General features: G+C 32.7%; 1 protein-coding gene across 8 annotated transcripts; it reads right to left on the bottom strand.

The window, feature by feature from the left end:
• Positions 1-3,428: 3,428 nt before the first annotated feature.
• LOC148621223 (uncharacterized) lies at positions 3,429-17,649 on the bottom strand. 8 transcript variants are annotated; one of them, XR_015921123.1, is made up of 12 exons: positions 15,416-15,511; positions 14,297-14,707; positions 13,783-13,881; positions 13,087-13,188; positions 12,222-12,356; positions 11,982-12,007; positions 10,543-10,667; positions 7,537-7,866; positions 6,838-6,965; positions 6,512-6,570; positions 5,552-5,616; positions 3,429-4,388 (listed from the first exon to the last, which is right to left on the bottom strand). XR_015921123.1 is itself a non-coding variant. In XM_088575374.1 (11 exons), the coding sequence occupies exons 2-11, from the start codon at positions 14,672-14,674 to the stop codon at positions 4,382-4,384; spliced, it is 1,326 nt and encodes a 441-aa protein (XP_088431500.1). In that variant the 5' UTR covers positions 14,675-14,707; positions 17,591-17,649; the 3' UTR covers positions 3,429-4,381. The 8 variants fall into 8 exon arrangements, 7 of the variants coding, with proteins under 7 accessions (XP_088431500.1, XP_088431501.1, XP_088431499.1 ...); XM_088575374.1 differs by lacking the exons at positions 6,838-6,965; positions 15,416-15,511 and adding an exon at positions 17,591-17,649; XM_088575375.1 differs by lacking the exons at positions 6,838-6,965; positions 15,416-15,511 and adding an exon at positions 17,533-17,551.
• Positions 17,650-20,131: the final 2,482 nt, after the last annotated feature.

Raw genomic sequence — 20,131 nt, 5'->3', positions numbered from 1 at the left:
TAGTTTCAATCGTGAATGATTCACTAGAATCCTACAACTTGTTCCATGTAAACATATATACATGATAAACAAACTCACACCTTGTATATAGAGCAACACAATCTAATCTTATTTAAACATAAAACATATGTCCAACAAAAGAGAGAAATACAATATTTGGTATAAAACGAACATACTTTTTCGCAATGTGAATAAACCCTAGCGACATGAGATGGTCATAATGATTTTTTGTTTCAAGATGTATTTTGAATTTATTTTCCTATTATTGTGTTCCTTAAAAGAAGCTTAGAGTCTTAAATGTTAATTCCAAACTTGCAATTAGCTAAATAATACAAAACATAGAATTTATTTTGCTTTATATTTTTCCTTTTCCTCTTTTCTTTCTATTCATCAAAATATCACATGAAGAGATAAGGACTTAATGTGTTACTCCGCGTTCATTATGTTGCCCAGAAGAATGTCGTACGACATAGTATTATTGCTGCATTGTCGAAAAAAGATCATAATTTAGGACAATACAATATCTCGGAAACGCAGTTGGCTAGAAAATTGAAACTTAAGGAGCAGGTAGATATAGTGTTTATGAATAACTGTAAGGATAAAAATAAATGAAAAAAAACGTGAATCGATATGTTGTATGTTACCATTGCGCCGAAATAAGTTCGAACTTCAAAGATATAGAAATCAGATTTCAAACTTTTCTTATGGATGTGACAGCCCTGTATAGAAGCATCTTAATAATGATGCTATGATTGTTTTGAGGCACTGGTCCTCAACCTCAATAACTTTTATTTCGATGGAAACACTATAGCCAGTCAGGTGGGGTGGCAATGGGAACTAAAATAGGACCCAGTTTTTCTTCTATTGTAGTCTATTTGTTGGCTAACTGGAGGAAAAAATAATCTTTGAGTACATAGGCCGAGTACCAGATCTTTACAAACGATACATAGACGATGTCTTTGAGGTGTTCTCCGATGAAGAACATGATTTGATGTATCTCACCAATTTTGTTTCTTCTTACCATCCAGCCATCAAATATCCCTTCGACATCACACAAGAGAGCATTTTGTTCTTTGAAATCAATTGTAGAATTCTAGATGGAGAAATTTCAACCTCAGATTTTTACAAAACCATCAATGCACATTGTTACTTAAATCATCAGTCCTGTCATCCTCAAACATACAAAAATGCCATTCCTAAGTCACAATTTTTTTAGACTTCGCCGTATGTGCATCGATGATCGTTTTCTGGGCACAATGTGACACGATGAAATCATAGTTTAACAAGGTGGCTATCTGAACAAAATTTTGTATCGAGTGATCACGTCAGTTTCGCAAGTTACGAGACCTGAGTCTATGGAAAAGAGGGTGAAAAACACAAGTGACCGTGTTCCTTTGGTCTTGACATATCAACCTCACAATGTAGCAATCCAAAACACTCTGATTCGCAAATTTAAATCAATAGTTTTTAGAGAGAATACATGTCGTCAGTATTCAACGATTCGCTTCTTATTATTGCCTATAGAAAGGGAAAGAGTCTGGATGCACACCTTGTTACAACTTCATTCAAGGGCGGCGCTAGACGCCCCTGCCAGTTACAAAGCAATGCGGCTCTGCAAGCGACGCGACCAAGCTGTTCGACATGCTCTTTAACTTTAACTGACGAGGTCGTCGGGCCAGTAAACGTCTTTAAATTAATGGATGGTTTCACCTGTACTTCAGGAATCGTCGTATACACTGAAGTTTACAAACGCTGTAATATGGTTTACGTGGGCGATACCTATCGGAGGTTGGGTGATCGTTATGAAGAACACAAACAAAGAGTGTTCAGTCAGGGAACATGTTTGGGAAACAAACCACAGAGTTGACGACAGGAAAGTAACTGTCCTTTGGAAACATATTCCGGGAAAAAAAACAACGAAAGTTCCTAAAACAGCGTTTAGTCAGCTTTCTTGGGATTGCCCATCCCTTTGGAATAAATGTTAAAACCTGCATTTTCCTTCTACCCTTAGATTATATTTGTTTAATTACGGTTCGAATCTCGGTTCTCTTGATTTCCATTTAATTGATTGCTATATCAATGTAATTCATATCTTTAAATATCATATGAAATACACTTTTAGGTTCATTTTGAACGAAGACGTAGCATTTCACAGAGTAATGCAAATGTATCAAAGTTAGTTATGTGACTAACCATTTAAATAGGAAAGAAATCTCAATACGGTCTAATGTCAAACTCCGGGAGAAAAAAAATACCAATTTGAAATAAGCTAAATTCATTATTTGTGATAACATAACCTACTAATAAAATTTCATCGGTAACCAAATAAATTAAAAACTAATGACATTTAAGTATCGTTACTTTTTGTGGTTATTTTGAGTCCTTGGGTTCATTTAAAGAGATAGGAACTATAGAAATCGAAGTGTATGTATAAAACTGTCGTTTCGAGGAATTTAGATGTTTCGATGTAATTCCCTGCCTTTATTAACCTTAATTCACAATACCCTCAAATGATTACTTATTCCGTTCAGAGGAAGAATGTGAAGTGTGACTGTATGTACATGTATGAAATAGAACGGTTGTGCATGTAGATGTTTGTAAATCGGTACTTTGAATATGAGTAAGTCGCTAATTTCAGTACAGACCTTTTGTTGTTCTTGTGCTGAAATGAAATGTATGGTTTTAACATTTATTCCAAAGGGATGAGCAGTCCCAAGAACGCTGACTAAACGCTGTACTAGGAAATTTCGTTGTTGCCTGAACATGTTTTCAAAGGACAGTTACTTTCCTGTCGTCAACTCTGTGGTTTGTTTCCCAAACATGTTCCCTGACTGAACAATCCTTGTTTGTTTTCTTCATAACGATCACCCAACCTCCGATAGGTATCGCCCACGTAAACCATATTACAGCGTTTGTAAACTTCAGCGTATACAACGATTCCTGGGGTACAGGTGAAACCATCCACTAATTTAAAGACGTTTGCTAGCCCGACGACCTCGTCAGTTTCCCAATTTAAAGAGCATTTCGAACAGCTTGGTCGCGTCGCTTACAGAGCGGCATTCCTCTTGGAAGAAAACCAAGAAAACTTGATCATCGATGCAAATACGGCGAAGTCGCAGAAATTTTGACTTAGGAATGGCATTTTTGTATGTTTGAAGATGACAGGACTGATGATTTAAGTTTCAATGTGCATCGATGGTTTTGTAAAAATCTGAGGTTGAAATTTCTCCATCTAGAATTCTACAATTGATTTCAAAGAATGAAATGATCTCTTGTGTGATTTTGAAGGTATATTTTATGGCTGGATGGTAAGAAGAAACAAAATTGATGCGATACATCAAATCATGTTCTTCATCGGAGAACACCTCAAAGACATCGTCTATGTATCGTTTGTAAAGATCTGGTACGGGACCTAATTAACACTTCTACATGAATATAATTTTAATTACTAAACAATTTAGAACAAATGTACAAATCATCTTATGTTATATCTCATAATGGTTGAAAAATTGTAACCATGAGTTTAGAAAGAATTGTCCAATATATTTTTATTTTATTTGTTGCTACATAAATGGCTCCACATCTGCACAGGTCAAAAACCAAATGCCCTAGAATAGCGATAATTCTCAGTACCACAACACTTTAAAGAGTAATCAAGGGAATTAAGTTTATAGCGGTAATCAAAGGAATAACATCCAGGGACAAAGACCAGACATGGAAAACAGACATACACAAAAAGAACATAAAGTAACTAAAATCATACATAAAAAGTAACAAAAGCAAATGAGCAACTCCACTAAAAACTGAGAGCATGGACCAGGTGCACCGGTAGGGTAAGCGTCCTCTGCTTTTCTAGAAACACCCGCCAAGTTGCTCATAAAAATCAAGTCCGGGGTAGACAAACGAGGAAAGGAAAACTATGACCCGTTGAATAAATCAATTTTCATGGTGCTGATGGATACACCATAACGATCCAAGAGTTCATGATGACGACCATGTATATAAGGTGTGCCTCATGAGGAAAAAACGCCGATTTTGTTATTGCATCCAAATTTCCTAAGAAAATAAACTAAAAAGGACCTACTTGAGAACAATGATTTGCCAACCATTGCTTGATTCTAACACATATTGGTACTTTCATCTTTGATCCTTCCGAAAACTACAAACAATGATTATGCATCCATCATCGCATAATTTTAGCAAGGTGCGTTGAACAAGATATGTGTTATTTTTTAAAACAGTCAAATGATATGTACATAATATATTCAAAATATTTAATTGGTCTTTCTGACGAGGTCTTAAACATCAAACCCTATGAAGCCATGTCTTTGTGATGCATGTTCTATCAAAAGTTGGAAATCGTGGTTCAGCTGAGCTTCTATTAAGTCCTGAAAAAAAAACAAATAGTTAATATGAATAAAAAATATTACAATGTATCCTAATGCAATTATCTAAGTTTGTTGAAAGGAATAATTGCTACAATTATTGATATCAAACACAACAAAGAACATAAAGTAACTAAAATAATACATACAAAGTAATAGAACTAACAAAAACACAACTCGGACTCCTCCAAAAACTGGGAGCATGGATCAGATGCACCGGTATGGTAAGCGTCGTCTGCTTTTCCAGAGTTGTTCATAAAAGGTCTAGTCCGGGTTAGATGAAACAGGAAAGGAAAACTATGACAGATTGATACACCCTGACGATCCACGAGTTAATGATGACGGTCATAAAACTTCTGTAGTGATGACTTCAATCTTGTAGCAACATAACCCACTTCCAGAAGCCTAATTGTAAGAAGTCTAGCGCGATACAAAAATCTGCGTAGTTACGGCAAGCTCTGGCTTAAGGCTAAAAACCCTTAATTCCACTTTCCATAGGCTTCTATGCTAATTTCACAATATTCAATGGCTTCTCTGGACTTTACCTTAACTTTAACCTGCAGAGGACTATATATCAGCATGATTCAACATATGTCAGCTCACAATCCTCAGAATGGCATGTGGGGTTAGCAGACTTGCAGTGCAGTACTGGTCATCGGAAGTGAAGGGTCTATAAATAGCATGGGAAATCCCAGTGTTTTCACAAGGTAGGGGTATATTTAAAAATCATTATGGAGATTAGGCTTCACATCACAAGAAGCAAAATGCACCTATAAAATGTACAAGATGTTTTTCCTTTCAGAAACTGTTTAATTTTTTTAAATAAGATGAGAACTTTTTCCACAGCACTATGAGGAACAGGGGTAATTTCTGCGTAGGACTATTTTTGCGTACGTTCCAAATGCTCATTGGTTGAATTGGTGGTCTGTAACCTTAACGCATGAGTTATGATAAAATCAAGGGAATCATGATTCGTACTGTAATCGAAAACAAATAATCAAGGGATGAGAACTAGAATAGAATAGAAATAGAAATTTCAATGATAAGGTTTAAAATCGATTATTTTGACAGTATTATTGTTGTTTCTATCTAACTTATAACAATACGAAAATTAAGAGGCATAGTAATGGTCATGTTTTTGTTAAAGCTGGAGAAAACGTACTCACATAACTTTGTCTGTCAACACAATATGCCAAAGCCCGCATTTCATCTGGACTAACGTCAAAAAATCCTGAATTTTAATTTTATTACAATTATTTTCAAGCAGTTCAAAAAGCCAAAAATAATACTTACACACTCTCTATACCTCAAACATTTGATTGCTTTTTGATATTAAACATAACATGTATTGTAATTGATAAATACTTTTTTCATTTTTTTTATTTTGTTTTGTTTTGTTTATTTTTGTTATGTTTTGTTTTTTTGTTTTTTTGTTTTTTTGTTGTTTTTTTTTTTTGTTTTTTTTTGTGGTTAAGTGAAATGAATTGGGTCAAAAGATGATATTCCATTACAAAAGAAATCTGCATACTGCGTAACGTAGACAATTGTACACTAAAGAAAATTCATTAAAAACCATGACAATGTTTTTTTTTATTCAACGACTAGTGTTTGTATTTCGTAATTATGAAGCAACATCTGCTGTTACATGTATCAAGTAAACTTTAAATCTTTAAGCGTTCAAACATTTCGGTTACGTTTAGACATGCTTTAATAAAACATTTAATTAACAATAAAAAAAATCGAGGACACATAACCTGCCGGTGCACATGATCCTAGTTTTTTCTTTTTCTTTTGTATTTCTTACTTGTTATTTTTGGTTTTTTAATTGTCTATAATGTGTGTGTAAATTATCTCTTTCTAGTTTTTATACTTGAAAATGTATTTTTTTGATAACCTATCGAATCTTGGTTGCCTTGATTTTTCTTTGTACTGACAATTATTGTTAAATAGTATGTTCACATTTTAATTACCTGTATTTTGAATCCCAATCACGTGATCATTATATATACACTTTTTTTATGAGATATATGTTTTGCAGAACTTTGTTGCTATTAAGTGCTACGCAGAGTTTTACGTTTACAATTAGACGGATATTGCGTTTTCTGACAAATTAATAGAGTGAATACCTTTGCAAAATCCAAGAGAAGAAAACATCCACATATTGAAATCCACCCATTTATGGAAACTGAAATTATAATTTTAGGAAAGTAAATCCATATACTAATAATCTAACTCAGCGAACAACACAGCGAGCAAACTTGCCTCCGTTTTGTTGGGTGTGACTGTTATCCATGTCTTTATCTCTGGATTACATTCTTTCGCTTTCGGCTAATTACTCTGGATTACTCTCTCTCTCTCTCTCTCTCTCTCTCTCTCTCTCTCTCTCTCTCTCTCTCTCTCCGCATTTGTGTTGTTTAGTTTACATACAAAAGTTATAATAAACTTGTCTTACTAATGTGTAGAATTCGTGAAGTATAATTGAGACATGTCTTCACATCTTGTCTTGTATTTCTGTCTTATGCCATTGATGTAGTGGACATTGATAAATTGTGGTAATATATCTCCTGCTTGTTGTATTGGCTAGAACACACAATAAATTTTCATTTATAACTTGTTGCACGGTTAAAAGGAAATATTGAACTCGTGATTTATCATATGCCGGGATTTATGATTTCAATCTTAACAACAAAACAAAATACATTTTCTGCCTATTAAGGGCTTTATCATATATAAATATAATAAATGCAAATCTTTTATAAATACATGTAGTTATTTATAATAATACTTCAAGTTGTATATGTATAAAATACTTGTAATTAATAAAGGCATCATTAACACATGGATTGGGTCGTTTTATTCGATTATTGTTTAGTATGCGTTAGCACGGCATAAAATATCATTTCAAAGCCATCACGTATGCAGATGAGTACAGCATCATACCTTTCATAAGTTATTTCTACTATAATTTAAAAAAAGGCTGATTCTGCTTCTGATTGCTCTGGAGTAAATGTCGGTTAATATATAGTTTGACTTTTATTGGACGCCATATTGAAATCAATCAAAATATATTCTGTCATGATAAAGATATACCTCATTACCAAAACGTATCGACCATTATTGTTTTCACAAAAATATTTCTTTCTCAACATACCTGTTACAATGAGGACATTTCTCCCTCGCTGTGTTAGATTGTCAGCTTTTTCAGGAGTGGCAATAATTTTTGCATAAATTCGATAACGTCGCAAGCTACAGAGATATGGTGTCTCAGGAGAATTGCATACGTGGTCATGAAATCTAAGTGTAAGCCTCTGCAGAAAGTGTCGGTCGGAATATATCTTTATGTCAAAAAGCAAACCAGTGATGTCATTTTGTTCATAATCACCGTATGAAAACAGATCTGACACTTTAATTGGTGAATGAATCAAAGTATTTTCTAGGAATATTGTAACTGAGATAGGAACTATCTGCATCGGTTGACGAACTAAAAACATTAAAAAAATTACATGTATTGTTCAAATTCAATAGATACATAAATATTTTACATTGCTTTTTTGTAAAAATAAGGACGTACACAATGATACAGCATCTTGAGTTACGTATTCAAAAAAGGGTTTGGGTAAGTAAGATGTACACATATACTACAAATTGAGTTATTCATATAATGATTCAATTTGTTTTGTTATAAGTCTTTTTATTGGTTGGTTCTCTTTTGGACAAGACAGGTCATTTTTCATAATCAATCAGGGTGACGTAATTAACATAAAATAGCCTGCAGTTTGCGATTCAAATAATTAAAAAGTAGATATGACTTTGACGAAGGACAATCTTAATCTTGAATGGAATCGAATAGATATTAAATCATAAGATTTTTTTTTAATTTTTGACTAAGTTATGCCAAATAATGACTTTTGGTCAGTTTCCATCCCTGAAAAACGTTGGTGATTCGTGAAGATAAACTACCCAAAATAATTATTATATATCATTTGGTCAATTTAAAAAACAGTAAGTGTTATTTGTGAAAGCATTGACTAAATGGTTTATAGTTAACATAGTTACAACGAGAAAATTAAATTACATTCTTTAAGTACAGGTCTTAAAACCAAAAAGGAAAAATAGAAAATAGGCATGTCTTTTTGAAATTACTACTTTGTAATCGCTACATCACTAGTTATGTTAGAAAATTATTCATTTGTAACCTAAAAATAGGTTTACAGAGTAAAATGATCTTCAAATATTCATTTCCTGTGCATTTCAATGAATATTTTATTGTTGTGTTTATTTTTAATAATAGGCAATATCTATCTATGTATTTCTAGATTCAGATAGTACAAGTATTACAACAAAACTGCCTAAGTGGTGGGTTGTTAACATGTTTTACCCACTGCCTGATTCTTACAGAGACTGACACATTTGTCTTAAAATACTTTTTTATGTATGTTTTTTCACTAGTTTTCTTTTATATTGGAGCAGATCATATTTGATGTATCAAATCTTCCGACATGATAATATTGCTCAGTATATAAAATAGGAGATGTCGTATTATTGCCATTGGAACAGTCATCTTCCAAAAACCAAGTGACGAGCAATTAAATTTCTACAGGACACTATATGGTCTTCAATGATAAGCAAAACCTATACCGTGAAGCGAGCTATAAAACAGCTGAACACAAATGAAGTGGAACTGTTCATAAACTACGAAATCGTCCTAATCTATAGAAAATGCAAATTCAATAACATTGAACAGGTCACTACACGGTCTTCAATGATGGGCAAAAAAAAACATAACATAAATCAAGCTGTTAAAGGCCCCAAAATAAATTAAATGAAACTATATATAAAAGAATATAAAACGAATGACAATGAACATAAAAGACAACGACAACTGGTTTAGTTTACAGGTTCCTGGCTTGGGACAGGCAAATAAAGTATATGGCGGGGTTAAACATGTTTGTTGGCGCTCAACCCCCCGCCCCCTTACCTTGGACAGTGGTGGGTATATAAAACATTAAAATGAACTATAAAAAAATTGTTGAAATTCGGATTTAATTCTCGAGATCTATACAGAATATAAACACTTAAGCATATAAGACAAAAGACAACAAGCTGTATCTACCTCGGAAAAGACCTCGCTTTTTCTGTAAGCTAGTTCAAAATCCAAAAACAACTGATAAGCATGCCTTGTTTACTTCAACAAAAATATTCACAAAAAACACGCCAAACAGAATTTGATGTGTCTGGTCCAAATATATATGTTTCTTTTGTGTTTAATTTGTCATTTTTCATGACAAAACACTTCAGACAATCATTATTATCAAATTGTTGAAGTAAGAGCTTACAGTCATTCAATTGGGTATTCTTTCTTTTTTATGGTCAACGAGGCACAGGGAATAGGAAAGAGTAATCAAGGGAACCAAGGTTATAGCGGTAATCAAAAGAATGTAATCCAGGGACAAAGACCAGACATGGAAAACAGACATACACAACAAAGAACATAAAGTAACTAAAATCATACATACAAGTAACAAAAGCAAATGAGCAACTCAACCAAAAAATGGTAGCATGGACAAGGTGTACCGGTAGGTTAAGCGTCCTCTGCTTTTCTAGAAACACCCGCCAAGTTGCTTATAAACAAGTCAAGTCCGAGGTGGACGAAAGAGGTAAGGAAAACTATGATATATAGAACAAATCAGTTTTTATGGCGCAGACGGATACACCGTAGCAATCCACGAGTTCATGATGACGACCATAAAACTTCTGTAGTGATGACTTCAATATAGGCCTCCGGTATATGGTTTATGAATATTCATTCGTGTAAGACTTTTATTATTTCTAATGTTCTATTTCATTTATTTTTCTTTTTGTTGTAAATTTAAGTACATAATGTGATAATATTGAAGTGCCAAATTCAACAACAATTTTATATGAGGATTTTATCAGAGGAGTATGGGATTTTTTTCATAGACAAAGGGCATGGAAAATGTTGTAGATGGGGCCCTTATGCCATTCAAGATCTGTAATATTCCAAATTAGACTATAGTTTTGTCTTATGTTTAACAAAAAACCAATAAGACAATAGAATACTTTAAGTTAAAATGCTTGATATATTTATCTGATTAATAATACAAATATACTTAAAGGATCACTTTAGTGTAAATACCCCCGAGAAATTGTCTTTTGATGAATGTTTTCATGCTCCGTACTGTAATCCTGTCATTAACTATAGCTGGGCTACTCTGGATCATTCCTTTTAATTCCCTTACCTTCCGATTAAGCCTTGACCAACTACAAAAAAAATAAGACGAATAAAACATCTTAAACTATCTTAATCAGTTGCACATTATTGCTTCTCTATCACAAAAGTCTAGGACGGAAGTGTAGTCATGGCCATCGCAACCATACATAACATAAGATGCACAGATGGTTTTCTTCCTTTCATACAAAAACCTTTAGGACTTCATCACATTCGACCTAAACTTTATTCTATACCCCTCACTTATAACAAAAATCTTGAAACTCCAGTTTCTGAACCTACCTGATCACATTTCAAAGACCCCGAAGTATGCAAACCATTGTCTACTGTACAATGAAAAATATGTTGTTGTAGTAGTAGACATCGAAGTAGACGTAGGAAATAATACCAGCAATAAGACTTATCCTGCAACCACACTCCTCTTCAAAAAGTATTAAAGCAAGATAACCAAGATTCCAGCGGAAAACAAAAGAAAGGAATATAATTATGGATCAGACACAAACAACAAAGAACTTTAAATAACAAAATAATACATACGAAGTATTAAAGGTAAATCAGCACTAACAACTGGATAAAGAAAAAAGTGATAGTGGAAAACCAAAAATCCGTACTATCCTCATTTGGTTTCTTTACTATGGACAATGGTTGTGGTCTACTGTTTATGTATTGGTTTCAACAACTCGACAAAAATCCATACAAAGAACTCTTCATAGCTGGATTTGCATAATGTACCACCAAACCTTTCAAAACTTCTATATTGTTGTTACTGCAGAATAAACGGTACACCTAGATACATATATGTAATACTTGGCAGAGATTTCTTATACTTTGCGAAAAAAAAACGATTCCAAATCACTTTTCAAATACACCGAAGAAGAACTTTTCAAAATGCTCGAATGTTTATCGACAAAATATGTTTAGAGTGGTTGACGCGTTAACAACAAACGGTCGGCATTCCAATTGGAACGAATTGTGCTCATCTACTCGCTAAATTCACTCTTTTAAGACTGATTTTATAGCAAACAGATGTATAATCCAACAATAAAAGTACAAAAAATAAGCAAGTAGGTACATAACTTAAACAATTTTGTACGTACTGACAAATACAGTCTCTGATTTAACGGTATTATTTTCTTAAGGTTTTATGCAATGAGAGGTCAAAGATTAGAAAAATTTTTACATACCTATTGTAGAAGGCACTTTGTGAGTAAAAAAATGTGGTGCAGTCCAAATTTCTTTGATGAAGCTGTATAAGTTGTATGAGACACAACGTGTTTATAGCAAACTAACGATACAAAAACATAACTATGACTGTAAAAAACATGATATCATCGTTAAATACTTACTCCTCGTGTATAAGATTCGTCACATCCTGAAACAAAGTTATCATTATTATTATTGATTTATGTAAGCGGATTGTGTGCATTACATAAATAATTAAACGTTTTATTCACTAATTTTTCTCATGTCCCTAGATGTTTTTCTTACGAACACGAGTGGTCTTGTTTAATTTTCAAACTAGACGCAATGCTAAAGTCTTAAAAAAAAACTATAAAAAAAACTTGGGTAGAGACAAAACAACATACTTCTACAATACAGCAATTAAGATCATCAACTAGTAGGCTCTGAAGAGTGTTACACATCAATGATGCCTCATCTTCTATAAGTTGTCCACATCGTTCTTCTATTGCTTTATTGTTTGTTGTGTGGTTTGTAAGACTCTGAATAAAATGAATGTTTCTCCAACACGGAGAAATTAAATTAAATAAAATTGACCAATGAGTATTTACGTTCGTAAAACGTCCGTAAAATGAAGTTAGGTACGCCATGCAATGTACCTTGGTTGTGCACAATCCATAAATTAACATTTTCCTTTCTATATTTTGATGGGTTTGCTCTAAGCAAATATGATTATATGACAGTGTCTCAACAAATATATAGAAAGTTCAGCAAAGTTATCATAAATTTAGATACCTATTTAACGATGTTTCATACTACTTTATGATATTTATTGTGTAGTTAAAAAAAATCAGCAATTTATTACACATTCACAAAATTATTCATGTATCATTTATTGTAATTTCGTCTTTTCAGTTGACAATGCTTTTTTTTAGTTACTTAGATTTAAGAAATCCCGAAATTCATAATCATAACATTTCCATAGTGCAAGTTTAAATGCTTGCGAGTTGGATTTAGTCACAGTTTTGCAAAAAACGAAAACAACACAATAATTTCTACATATCGTTATTGAATAACTACATATTGATGATGTAAATTAATCAATAAACTAACCTATTTGTTGTTTATGATGTAGATGAAAGGATTTAAACTTCTGCAAATTCAATTCAGTCGTAATTTTGCAATACCAATGGTAACAATAATAACAAAACGTCGAAATATTTCTAGTATTCTATAACTATACGCAGCAATGATTTAAACCATTTTTCTTACCTCATGAAGAAGTTTTAATATACGCTGCTCTTCATCTATTAGTAACTGGTGCAAAGATATAAACTCCTGTCTTATTCGTTCTTTCTGGGCCAGTGTCTGCAACTATACATGGGATATTTGTAAAATGGAACATTTGATGATATGTATATACGGCAGGTTTCTCGTATAAGACCTCTTCTTAAATTTGACTTTTTTATTGTAATATGATGCAAATTCTATAATGCATTTTTTCAAGTTCATCAGTGTAAAAAATATCTTGTATACAGAGCGATATGCCGAGCCTATCAGAATTAAACATCGCAAACAATTGAATTTTCTTGATTTATACTTCGGTTCAGGAAAAAAGTAAATTGTAAAAAGGTGACCATACTAATGACACATCTGTTTAACTATGCACAAGTCATGCTTAACACCATATTGTCTTATCTACTTAAGGAGGTAGACCTAGGGTAAAGGACTTAACTTTTGAAATCAGTGATATGTTTGTATCATATTCAATTTCACTAAAGCTTTCATTTGAAGCAGAACAAAATCAGTCTAAGTTACTTTGATGCTTACATGAGATTGATATAAAGAGCCTAAACACAAACATTTTAATGATTTGTAAGAGTTGTGTCTCTTACCTTAGGTCTACTTCCTCAATTGCTAGGATGATTTCAATCAAATGCTGAGTGCATTTCCTGGATTTGTCATTACCTCAACTTGTTCCTGGTCACGACAGATGTACTTCAAGAAAAGGTCGACGGAACGCAAACATGAAGTGCTTGATTTCTGTACATATTCTTGTTGCAATGCCTAAGCATGAAAAGAATTTCCAAGTTATTATGCTATGCTCAGCCATTCAATGTTGCTATATATTCTCTCTCTTAATCAAGTATTCCATTAAAAGGAGTTAATTCGCGGCTTTTGATTTTAGCGCTGATCTCTTGCTTAAGAAATTTTCGAAAATAAATCGCCCGCGAAAATTGGTTGGTTAACAGTATATTATTTCGTATCATGATAAATTAATAAAGTACTATAATATTTACATATTTGTATAACATGAATCTCAAGGGGTGTTAATAGATCTTTGACAGTATGTTGAAAATTCAGACAGGCGGCGCAAAACAACATGTGTTACCTTGCATCGGTCATTTATTCAATTATGATAGGTATTCTTCTTTATTGGCTATATATATATATATATTAGTATAGTAAAATAAAAACATACCTTTGTTTTATTCACATGCATCTCTAGAGGTGTTAGGTGATGGTTTGAACACGTTTCAAAATACATCACGTTAGCACATTTTCCACAACGGTATGTCCTACAAAATTCACACCAATAGTTAACTGCTTCGGAATGTTCAAAACAGTATACCCTTCCATCAGTGACGTATGTTCCAGACAATGCTCTTGGATACGGTTTGTTTAATCTACTTTTAATCTCACGCCCTTTGTAGTATCTGTTACCTCTTTGCAGAATTCTTTTTTCTTTCCTTTTCTCCTTCTTCTGGTTTTCCAGTATTGTGCATTCTTCTTCACTGTCAGTGTTGTCATTTGAAGTTGAATAGTTTATTTCTTCACTCCGTGTTGGAGAAACATTCATTTTTCAGTATACTGTGGCTTGTTGAACTTGAAACTTAAAAAAAGAAAATCAATTTAATGTTCGTAAATGTAAATACAATTTTGATTGTACTTGATGCAATAAATATTTTCATTTTTATATTCTAGTTGACCGTGAGTTCAAACTGGCATTCCAGCTCTGGTCTAGATACAAAGATTGATTGCAAATAAAAGTTCGGTTTTTCTTTAATTTCTGAAAACTGAACAATAAATTGATGCAACAGTTTTGTATCACAGGAGATGCTAATCGGACATTTATTTCATATACTGAAAAAAAATTGACTGCCTGAAACCTGATTCGATTTTCGAACATATAAATCTTTGACGTTATCGTAGTTTACATACAACTTGGCACTTTTCAAGCCCAGCATAGCAAATTAACTTTATCGATTTGTATTTAAAAAGATCCTTCGCTATTATTTGAGATATGATACAGATTCTAGCAAACATTTACGTACAATTTTAAAATGTAAATGCAAATAATTAATACAAATTGAATATGTAAATTCCAATAATTCAATATGCTCATTTCTATATATACAATAATAAGGAAGTAAAACATACACAACTTATTGAAAACAAAAAGCTCATAAAGAAAAGCAAACTTGATTCAACTAAATTTCATGGCTCGAAATTAGTCGTATCCAATCTTAAGGGCTAAGTATTTTACTATAGTTACATTTCTGTCGTGGGAGCGCTTTGTAAAATAATAATTTATACTCACGTTCCACAGAAGGAATGATGCGTACCTAAGACGCGCCTACTCACAGTGGTCAAATTTTCAAGGGCGATAAATCAAATTTACTCACAGGTGTCGCTTACATTGATAAAAACGCGATTTGCTTACATGGTGGTCGCTTTAGTTTGTTGCGGTTTTTATTTCATAAAACGATGATATGAAAGTGATTATTTATATAGATCAATAATTAAGTAAATATTGATCAAGACTATGTTTATATCGACTATTTTGTGCGAAACTTAGTTAACATTATTCAAGAGAATCTAGTTTTAAAATATGGCACGTAAACCCCTATCCTATTAATAACTAGCACAATCGTGTCCTATTGGTCGGTTATTAATAAAGAAAGGTTTTTAATATTTTAGTGAATAGTAGGTCTCTCCAAAAACACAAGCTTTAATCATCACTCGTTACTCTCGTGCTGTTAAAATTGGAGAAAAACTGAGAGTTTTAGTGGCATATTTCGAAGAAAGTAGATGAAATATCGACTTGATGTGTATTAAAGAGTAATCAAGGACACCAAGGTTATAGCGGTAATCAAAAGAATGTAATCCAGGGACAAAGACCAGACATGGAAAACAGACATACACAACAAAGAACATGAAGTAACTTAAATCATACATACAAAGTAACAAAAGTAAATGAGTAAACGGACTCCACTAAAAACTGGGAGCATGGACCAGGTGCACCGGTAGGGTAAGCGTCCTCTGCTTTTCTAGAAACACCTGCCGAATTGCTCATAAAAAGTCAAGTCCGGGGTAGACAAACGGGGAAAGGAAAACTATGACCCCTTGACAAAATCAGTTTTGATGGTGCAGATGGATACACCATAACGATCCACGAGTTCATGATGACGACCACAAAACTTCTGTAGTGATGACTTCAATCTTGTAGCAACATAATCCTGTTCCAGAAGCCTATATGTTAGAGTTCTAGCGCGATACAAAAAGTCATAACGTATGAGTTGTGATATGAATACTCCATACGCAGGTGCCGAAGGGATGTTGCCACAGATGAAAGGAAAGTTGACAATTCTGAATCAAAAGTCATCACGTTTGTCGTAAACTTTGGTCAATAGTTTTCCCTTACCATCGATTTCTAAGTGTAGGTCAAGAGATGAGGCTGACTTCACAGTGTCTGTAGTATCCTTTATCTCAAGTTCTTTTGGGTAGATGCGATGTATCAAATCCCCGAAATTAGGATCGTTTAAAGATAATACGTCATCTATATAGTGGAAACTGAGATTGAAGGATCTAGCCAAACGATATTCTTTCTTTTTGATCAGATCAGCTATAAAGTCAGCCTCATCAGAGTGAAGGAATAGGTCAGAAAGTAAAGAAGCACAGTTTGTTCCCATTGGAATGTCGACCGTTTTTTGAAAAACACGTCCACCACTCTGGACAAATATGTTGTCGATTAAAAATTCCAGCATTTTGTAAACATCTTCCTCTGTATATTTGGAAGATGATTTGGAATTATTTCTTCCAAAGTATGAAGAATCTCTACCAAGAACTATATATTTGTATCTAGGTGTACCATCTTTTTTGGAAAACAACGATGTATAATGTTTTAAGTCGTTTTTTTTAATTTTTAAATTGTGAATACTTTAAGACACTTTATATCGAATTTCTAGGATATAAGTTGAATTTTCCGTTGTTTTATGGAGTTTCTTTCTCAAAATAAGATTTCTATGTGTTTGCCGAATTAACACTTCTACATGAATATAGTATGAATTACTAAACAATTTAGTTTAGGAAATGTACAAATCATGTTATGTTATATCTCTTAATGGTTGATAAATTGTAACCATGGATTTAGAAAGAATTATTTTTATTTTATTCGTTGCTAGATAAATGTACAGAGGAATACATATTCAATTAAATGGCGCTCCACATCTGCTCAGGAAAAAAACCAAATGCCGCAGAATAATAATAATAATAATAATAATAATAATAATAATAGACTGATATGCGAATCTTTGTTCATTTTCTATTAAAATACAATGAACCAAACAAGCTGTCACAGGAGATTCGAAAATTTACCTCCTTGCGAAGAAAATGATAACAATAGCTTAGGTTCTAGATTTTGAAAACATTAAATACCTCAAATAGTAGAGGACTGATTATATATCTTAGTAGTATCGTACGTATTTGAACTTACGAAGTTCTTTACGATGCGCTCCTATCAGCTTATTACGACCTCCATTTTGACAAGGGAGGTAACTGTGTTCGGAAGTATAAATATATTTCGGAAACAATAAAACATTATTGTATTTTCTTTGCATCATTTCATTATATGACTCAAATTAGTTTGGTATTTTATATTTAAGGTAGCATACCTTGGGTAGCCACAAAATTTTCCCATAATTAGATTTTCTTAAATTGTGCACATGAAATTACACTACAATAGTACATCTTCTGGCAAATGTTTAAGATAATTAACCGTCACCAAACTGAACCACATTTGATATTTTATAGTTATTTATACAAATTATTTAAATTACAACTGTATATTAAGTCAAATCCACTTCAAAAGGATAAATATATAAAATTAAATATGATTTTTTTATTCTGTTTTTGTAGTCGAAGAGTTACCCGGGTTTTATATTGTCAAACTAACAAAAAGGGGGCAATTATCAGCTATTTGGCTATATCAAAATCTCTGATTTGCAAAAAAAGTCCATAATTCAATTTTCATACAAAACAGATATTATGCAAATTTTGTAATTTGTGATACACCCAAAACAAGGCAACATATTTATTTCATTAAATTGCTTCATATTTAGAGTTGTCGCCCTTAATTTTGAATTCTACAGTACATTCTATAATTACTTATTATCTTCTTATAACAAGGGTTACGAGTATCTGAAAACCTATATGTAAAATTCTATTCTTACCTGGAGTGCTACTTAATGGCAATGGTCACAAATACAATATCAAAATGCATTAACAGTACCGTGTGACTAAGATTTCAAAGTCCAAGCTATTGCCAAAATTAACAAATGATTGAAAGTACGTGTACTAAGCATATAAAATAAAGTATATAAATCTACACTGTTATACTAGCCTGTTGCTATTTATTCCTGGGGATTCTAAAAATGGGTCAGTAAATATGTTTTGTATAATATATATTGAAATACTTATATTATCATGAAGTAAATAAATTTCCTTTTCAAAAGTAATTGTAATTTACATAAGCGTTCTTGCAATTTTCTCCTGTAGGTGTTTTAATAGATGATACAGATCATTGCTACCCTGAACAGTATAGTGCAGCTATGTTGAATTTCAATATCCAGTCCTATTCCAAAAACATGGGTAGAAATATAGTTCTTTTTACTGGAGTCCGAGTTGCTCATTCGCTTTTGTTACTTTCTATATATGATTAGGGTATTCTAACTTTTTCGTCTTTCAAAACAGTTCATCTAAGATTATATTAGTGTAGTATGATGCATTGTGCCTTGTTTAAATATCCCACACAACCTCAATTGTGTTTTTATTATTATAAAAGTACAGAAGAATGAAGGTCAATTTTCCATATTTCAAAAAATATATATGCATGAATTTGAAATAAAAAAAGAAAGATTAATTGAAGACTGAATGCATGTTAAATAAATTTATCAAATGTTTTATTTGCTGATTATTCAAGTACGTCTAATTTATAAAATGCAGTGTCTCAAACAGTTGAAAGACGGGAAGTCGCGTCGACTGCTAGGAGATGGGACGCACATTGTCAACGGATCAGTGTTTACTTTCATTTGAATCAACTTCAACCCAACAACGGGAGCAGATCCGCCTTTTATTGAGGTATTTAAAGGAGAGAATTGGGATTGTTATTGAGTGAATGTCTTGATGTGTTTGTTTGTAGTTTCAGTTTAGTTTTGTCTCCACTTTGGGGTGGGTAGGCCTTAATAAACTAGGTCAACCTCACCACTGATTGCGTGCGTGTGTCCAGTCCGGAAATAACGGTTATGATGGTTTTTTGGGTTCTTTTATAACCTTTATTTTGATTTTTAATTTACTACTTTTATGGTCGTTGCATTTCAGAGCTAACTTAAAGGTGTGTTTACATTGCAAAATGACTTTTTGTTGATTTCTGAAAGTAATATTTTGGATTTAGGTTATAAATTGTTGCATTAGTTGTGTTTCACTATATTCGTCCTTTTTTCCATGGAAGTGGGAACCGAAACAACTTACGTGTAATATCATCAAGAAACGGTCCGACAGATTTTATAAGCCTAGCTATACCTGCTTGTTAGTTTCAATAAAGATAACAAATTAATTGATAAAATCGAAATTATCTTCCTATTAGAATAGTAAACCTAGTGTATATCGTTAACCCATCACTTTTTGATAAAGTGATATACCATAGTTAGTACAGTTTAAGAATCAATAAATTCCATACTAATGTCTGTAACCTAAATAAATGAACTTTTAAACTAAACCAATGACAACGAAGATTTGAGATGTCGGGGAAATTGAAAAAAGGAATAATTTTAATCTGTATATTATTCTTCCAATTTGGCTATCAAAGAAATTTAAATACGTCTCTGTCTTTGAGTGCTTGCAAACGTTGAGGTACAGAAAGAAATTTTATCCCTCCGACACCAGGATTCTTGCGGTGCCATACTATTTTTTAATGTGAATTGTGTCATCATAATTGATAGCTTTTCTAACTTAAAATACAGTGCCCAATAGATCATAC

Source organism: Perna viridis, chromosome 3 (assembly GCF_037379345.1).
Source record: "Perna viridis isolate PV_CMFRI_1.1 ecotype Kerala chromosome 3, ASM3737934v1, whole genome shotgun sequence".
NCBI lineage: Eukaryota > Metazoa > Mollusca > Bivalvia > Mytilida > Mytilidae > Perna > Perna viridis.
The sequence above is the reverse complement of the archived record's forward strand: the minus strand, read 5'-3'. Positions and strand labels throughout refer to the sequence as shown.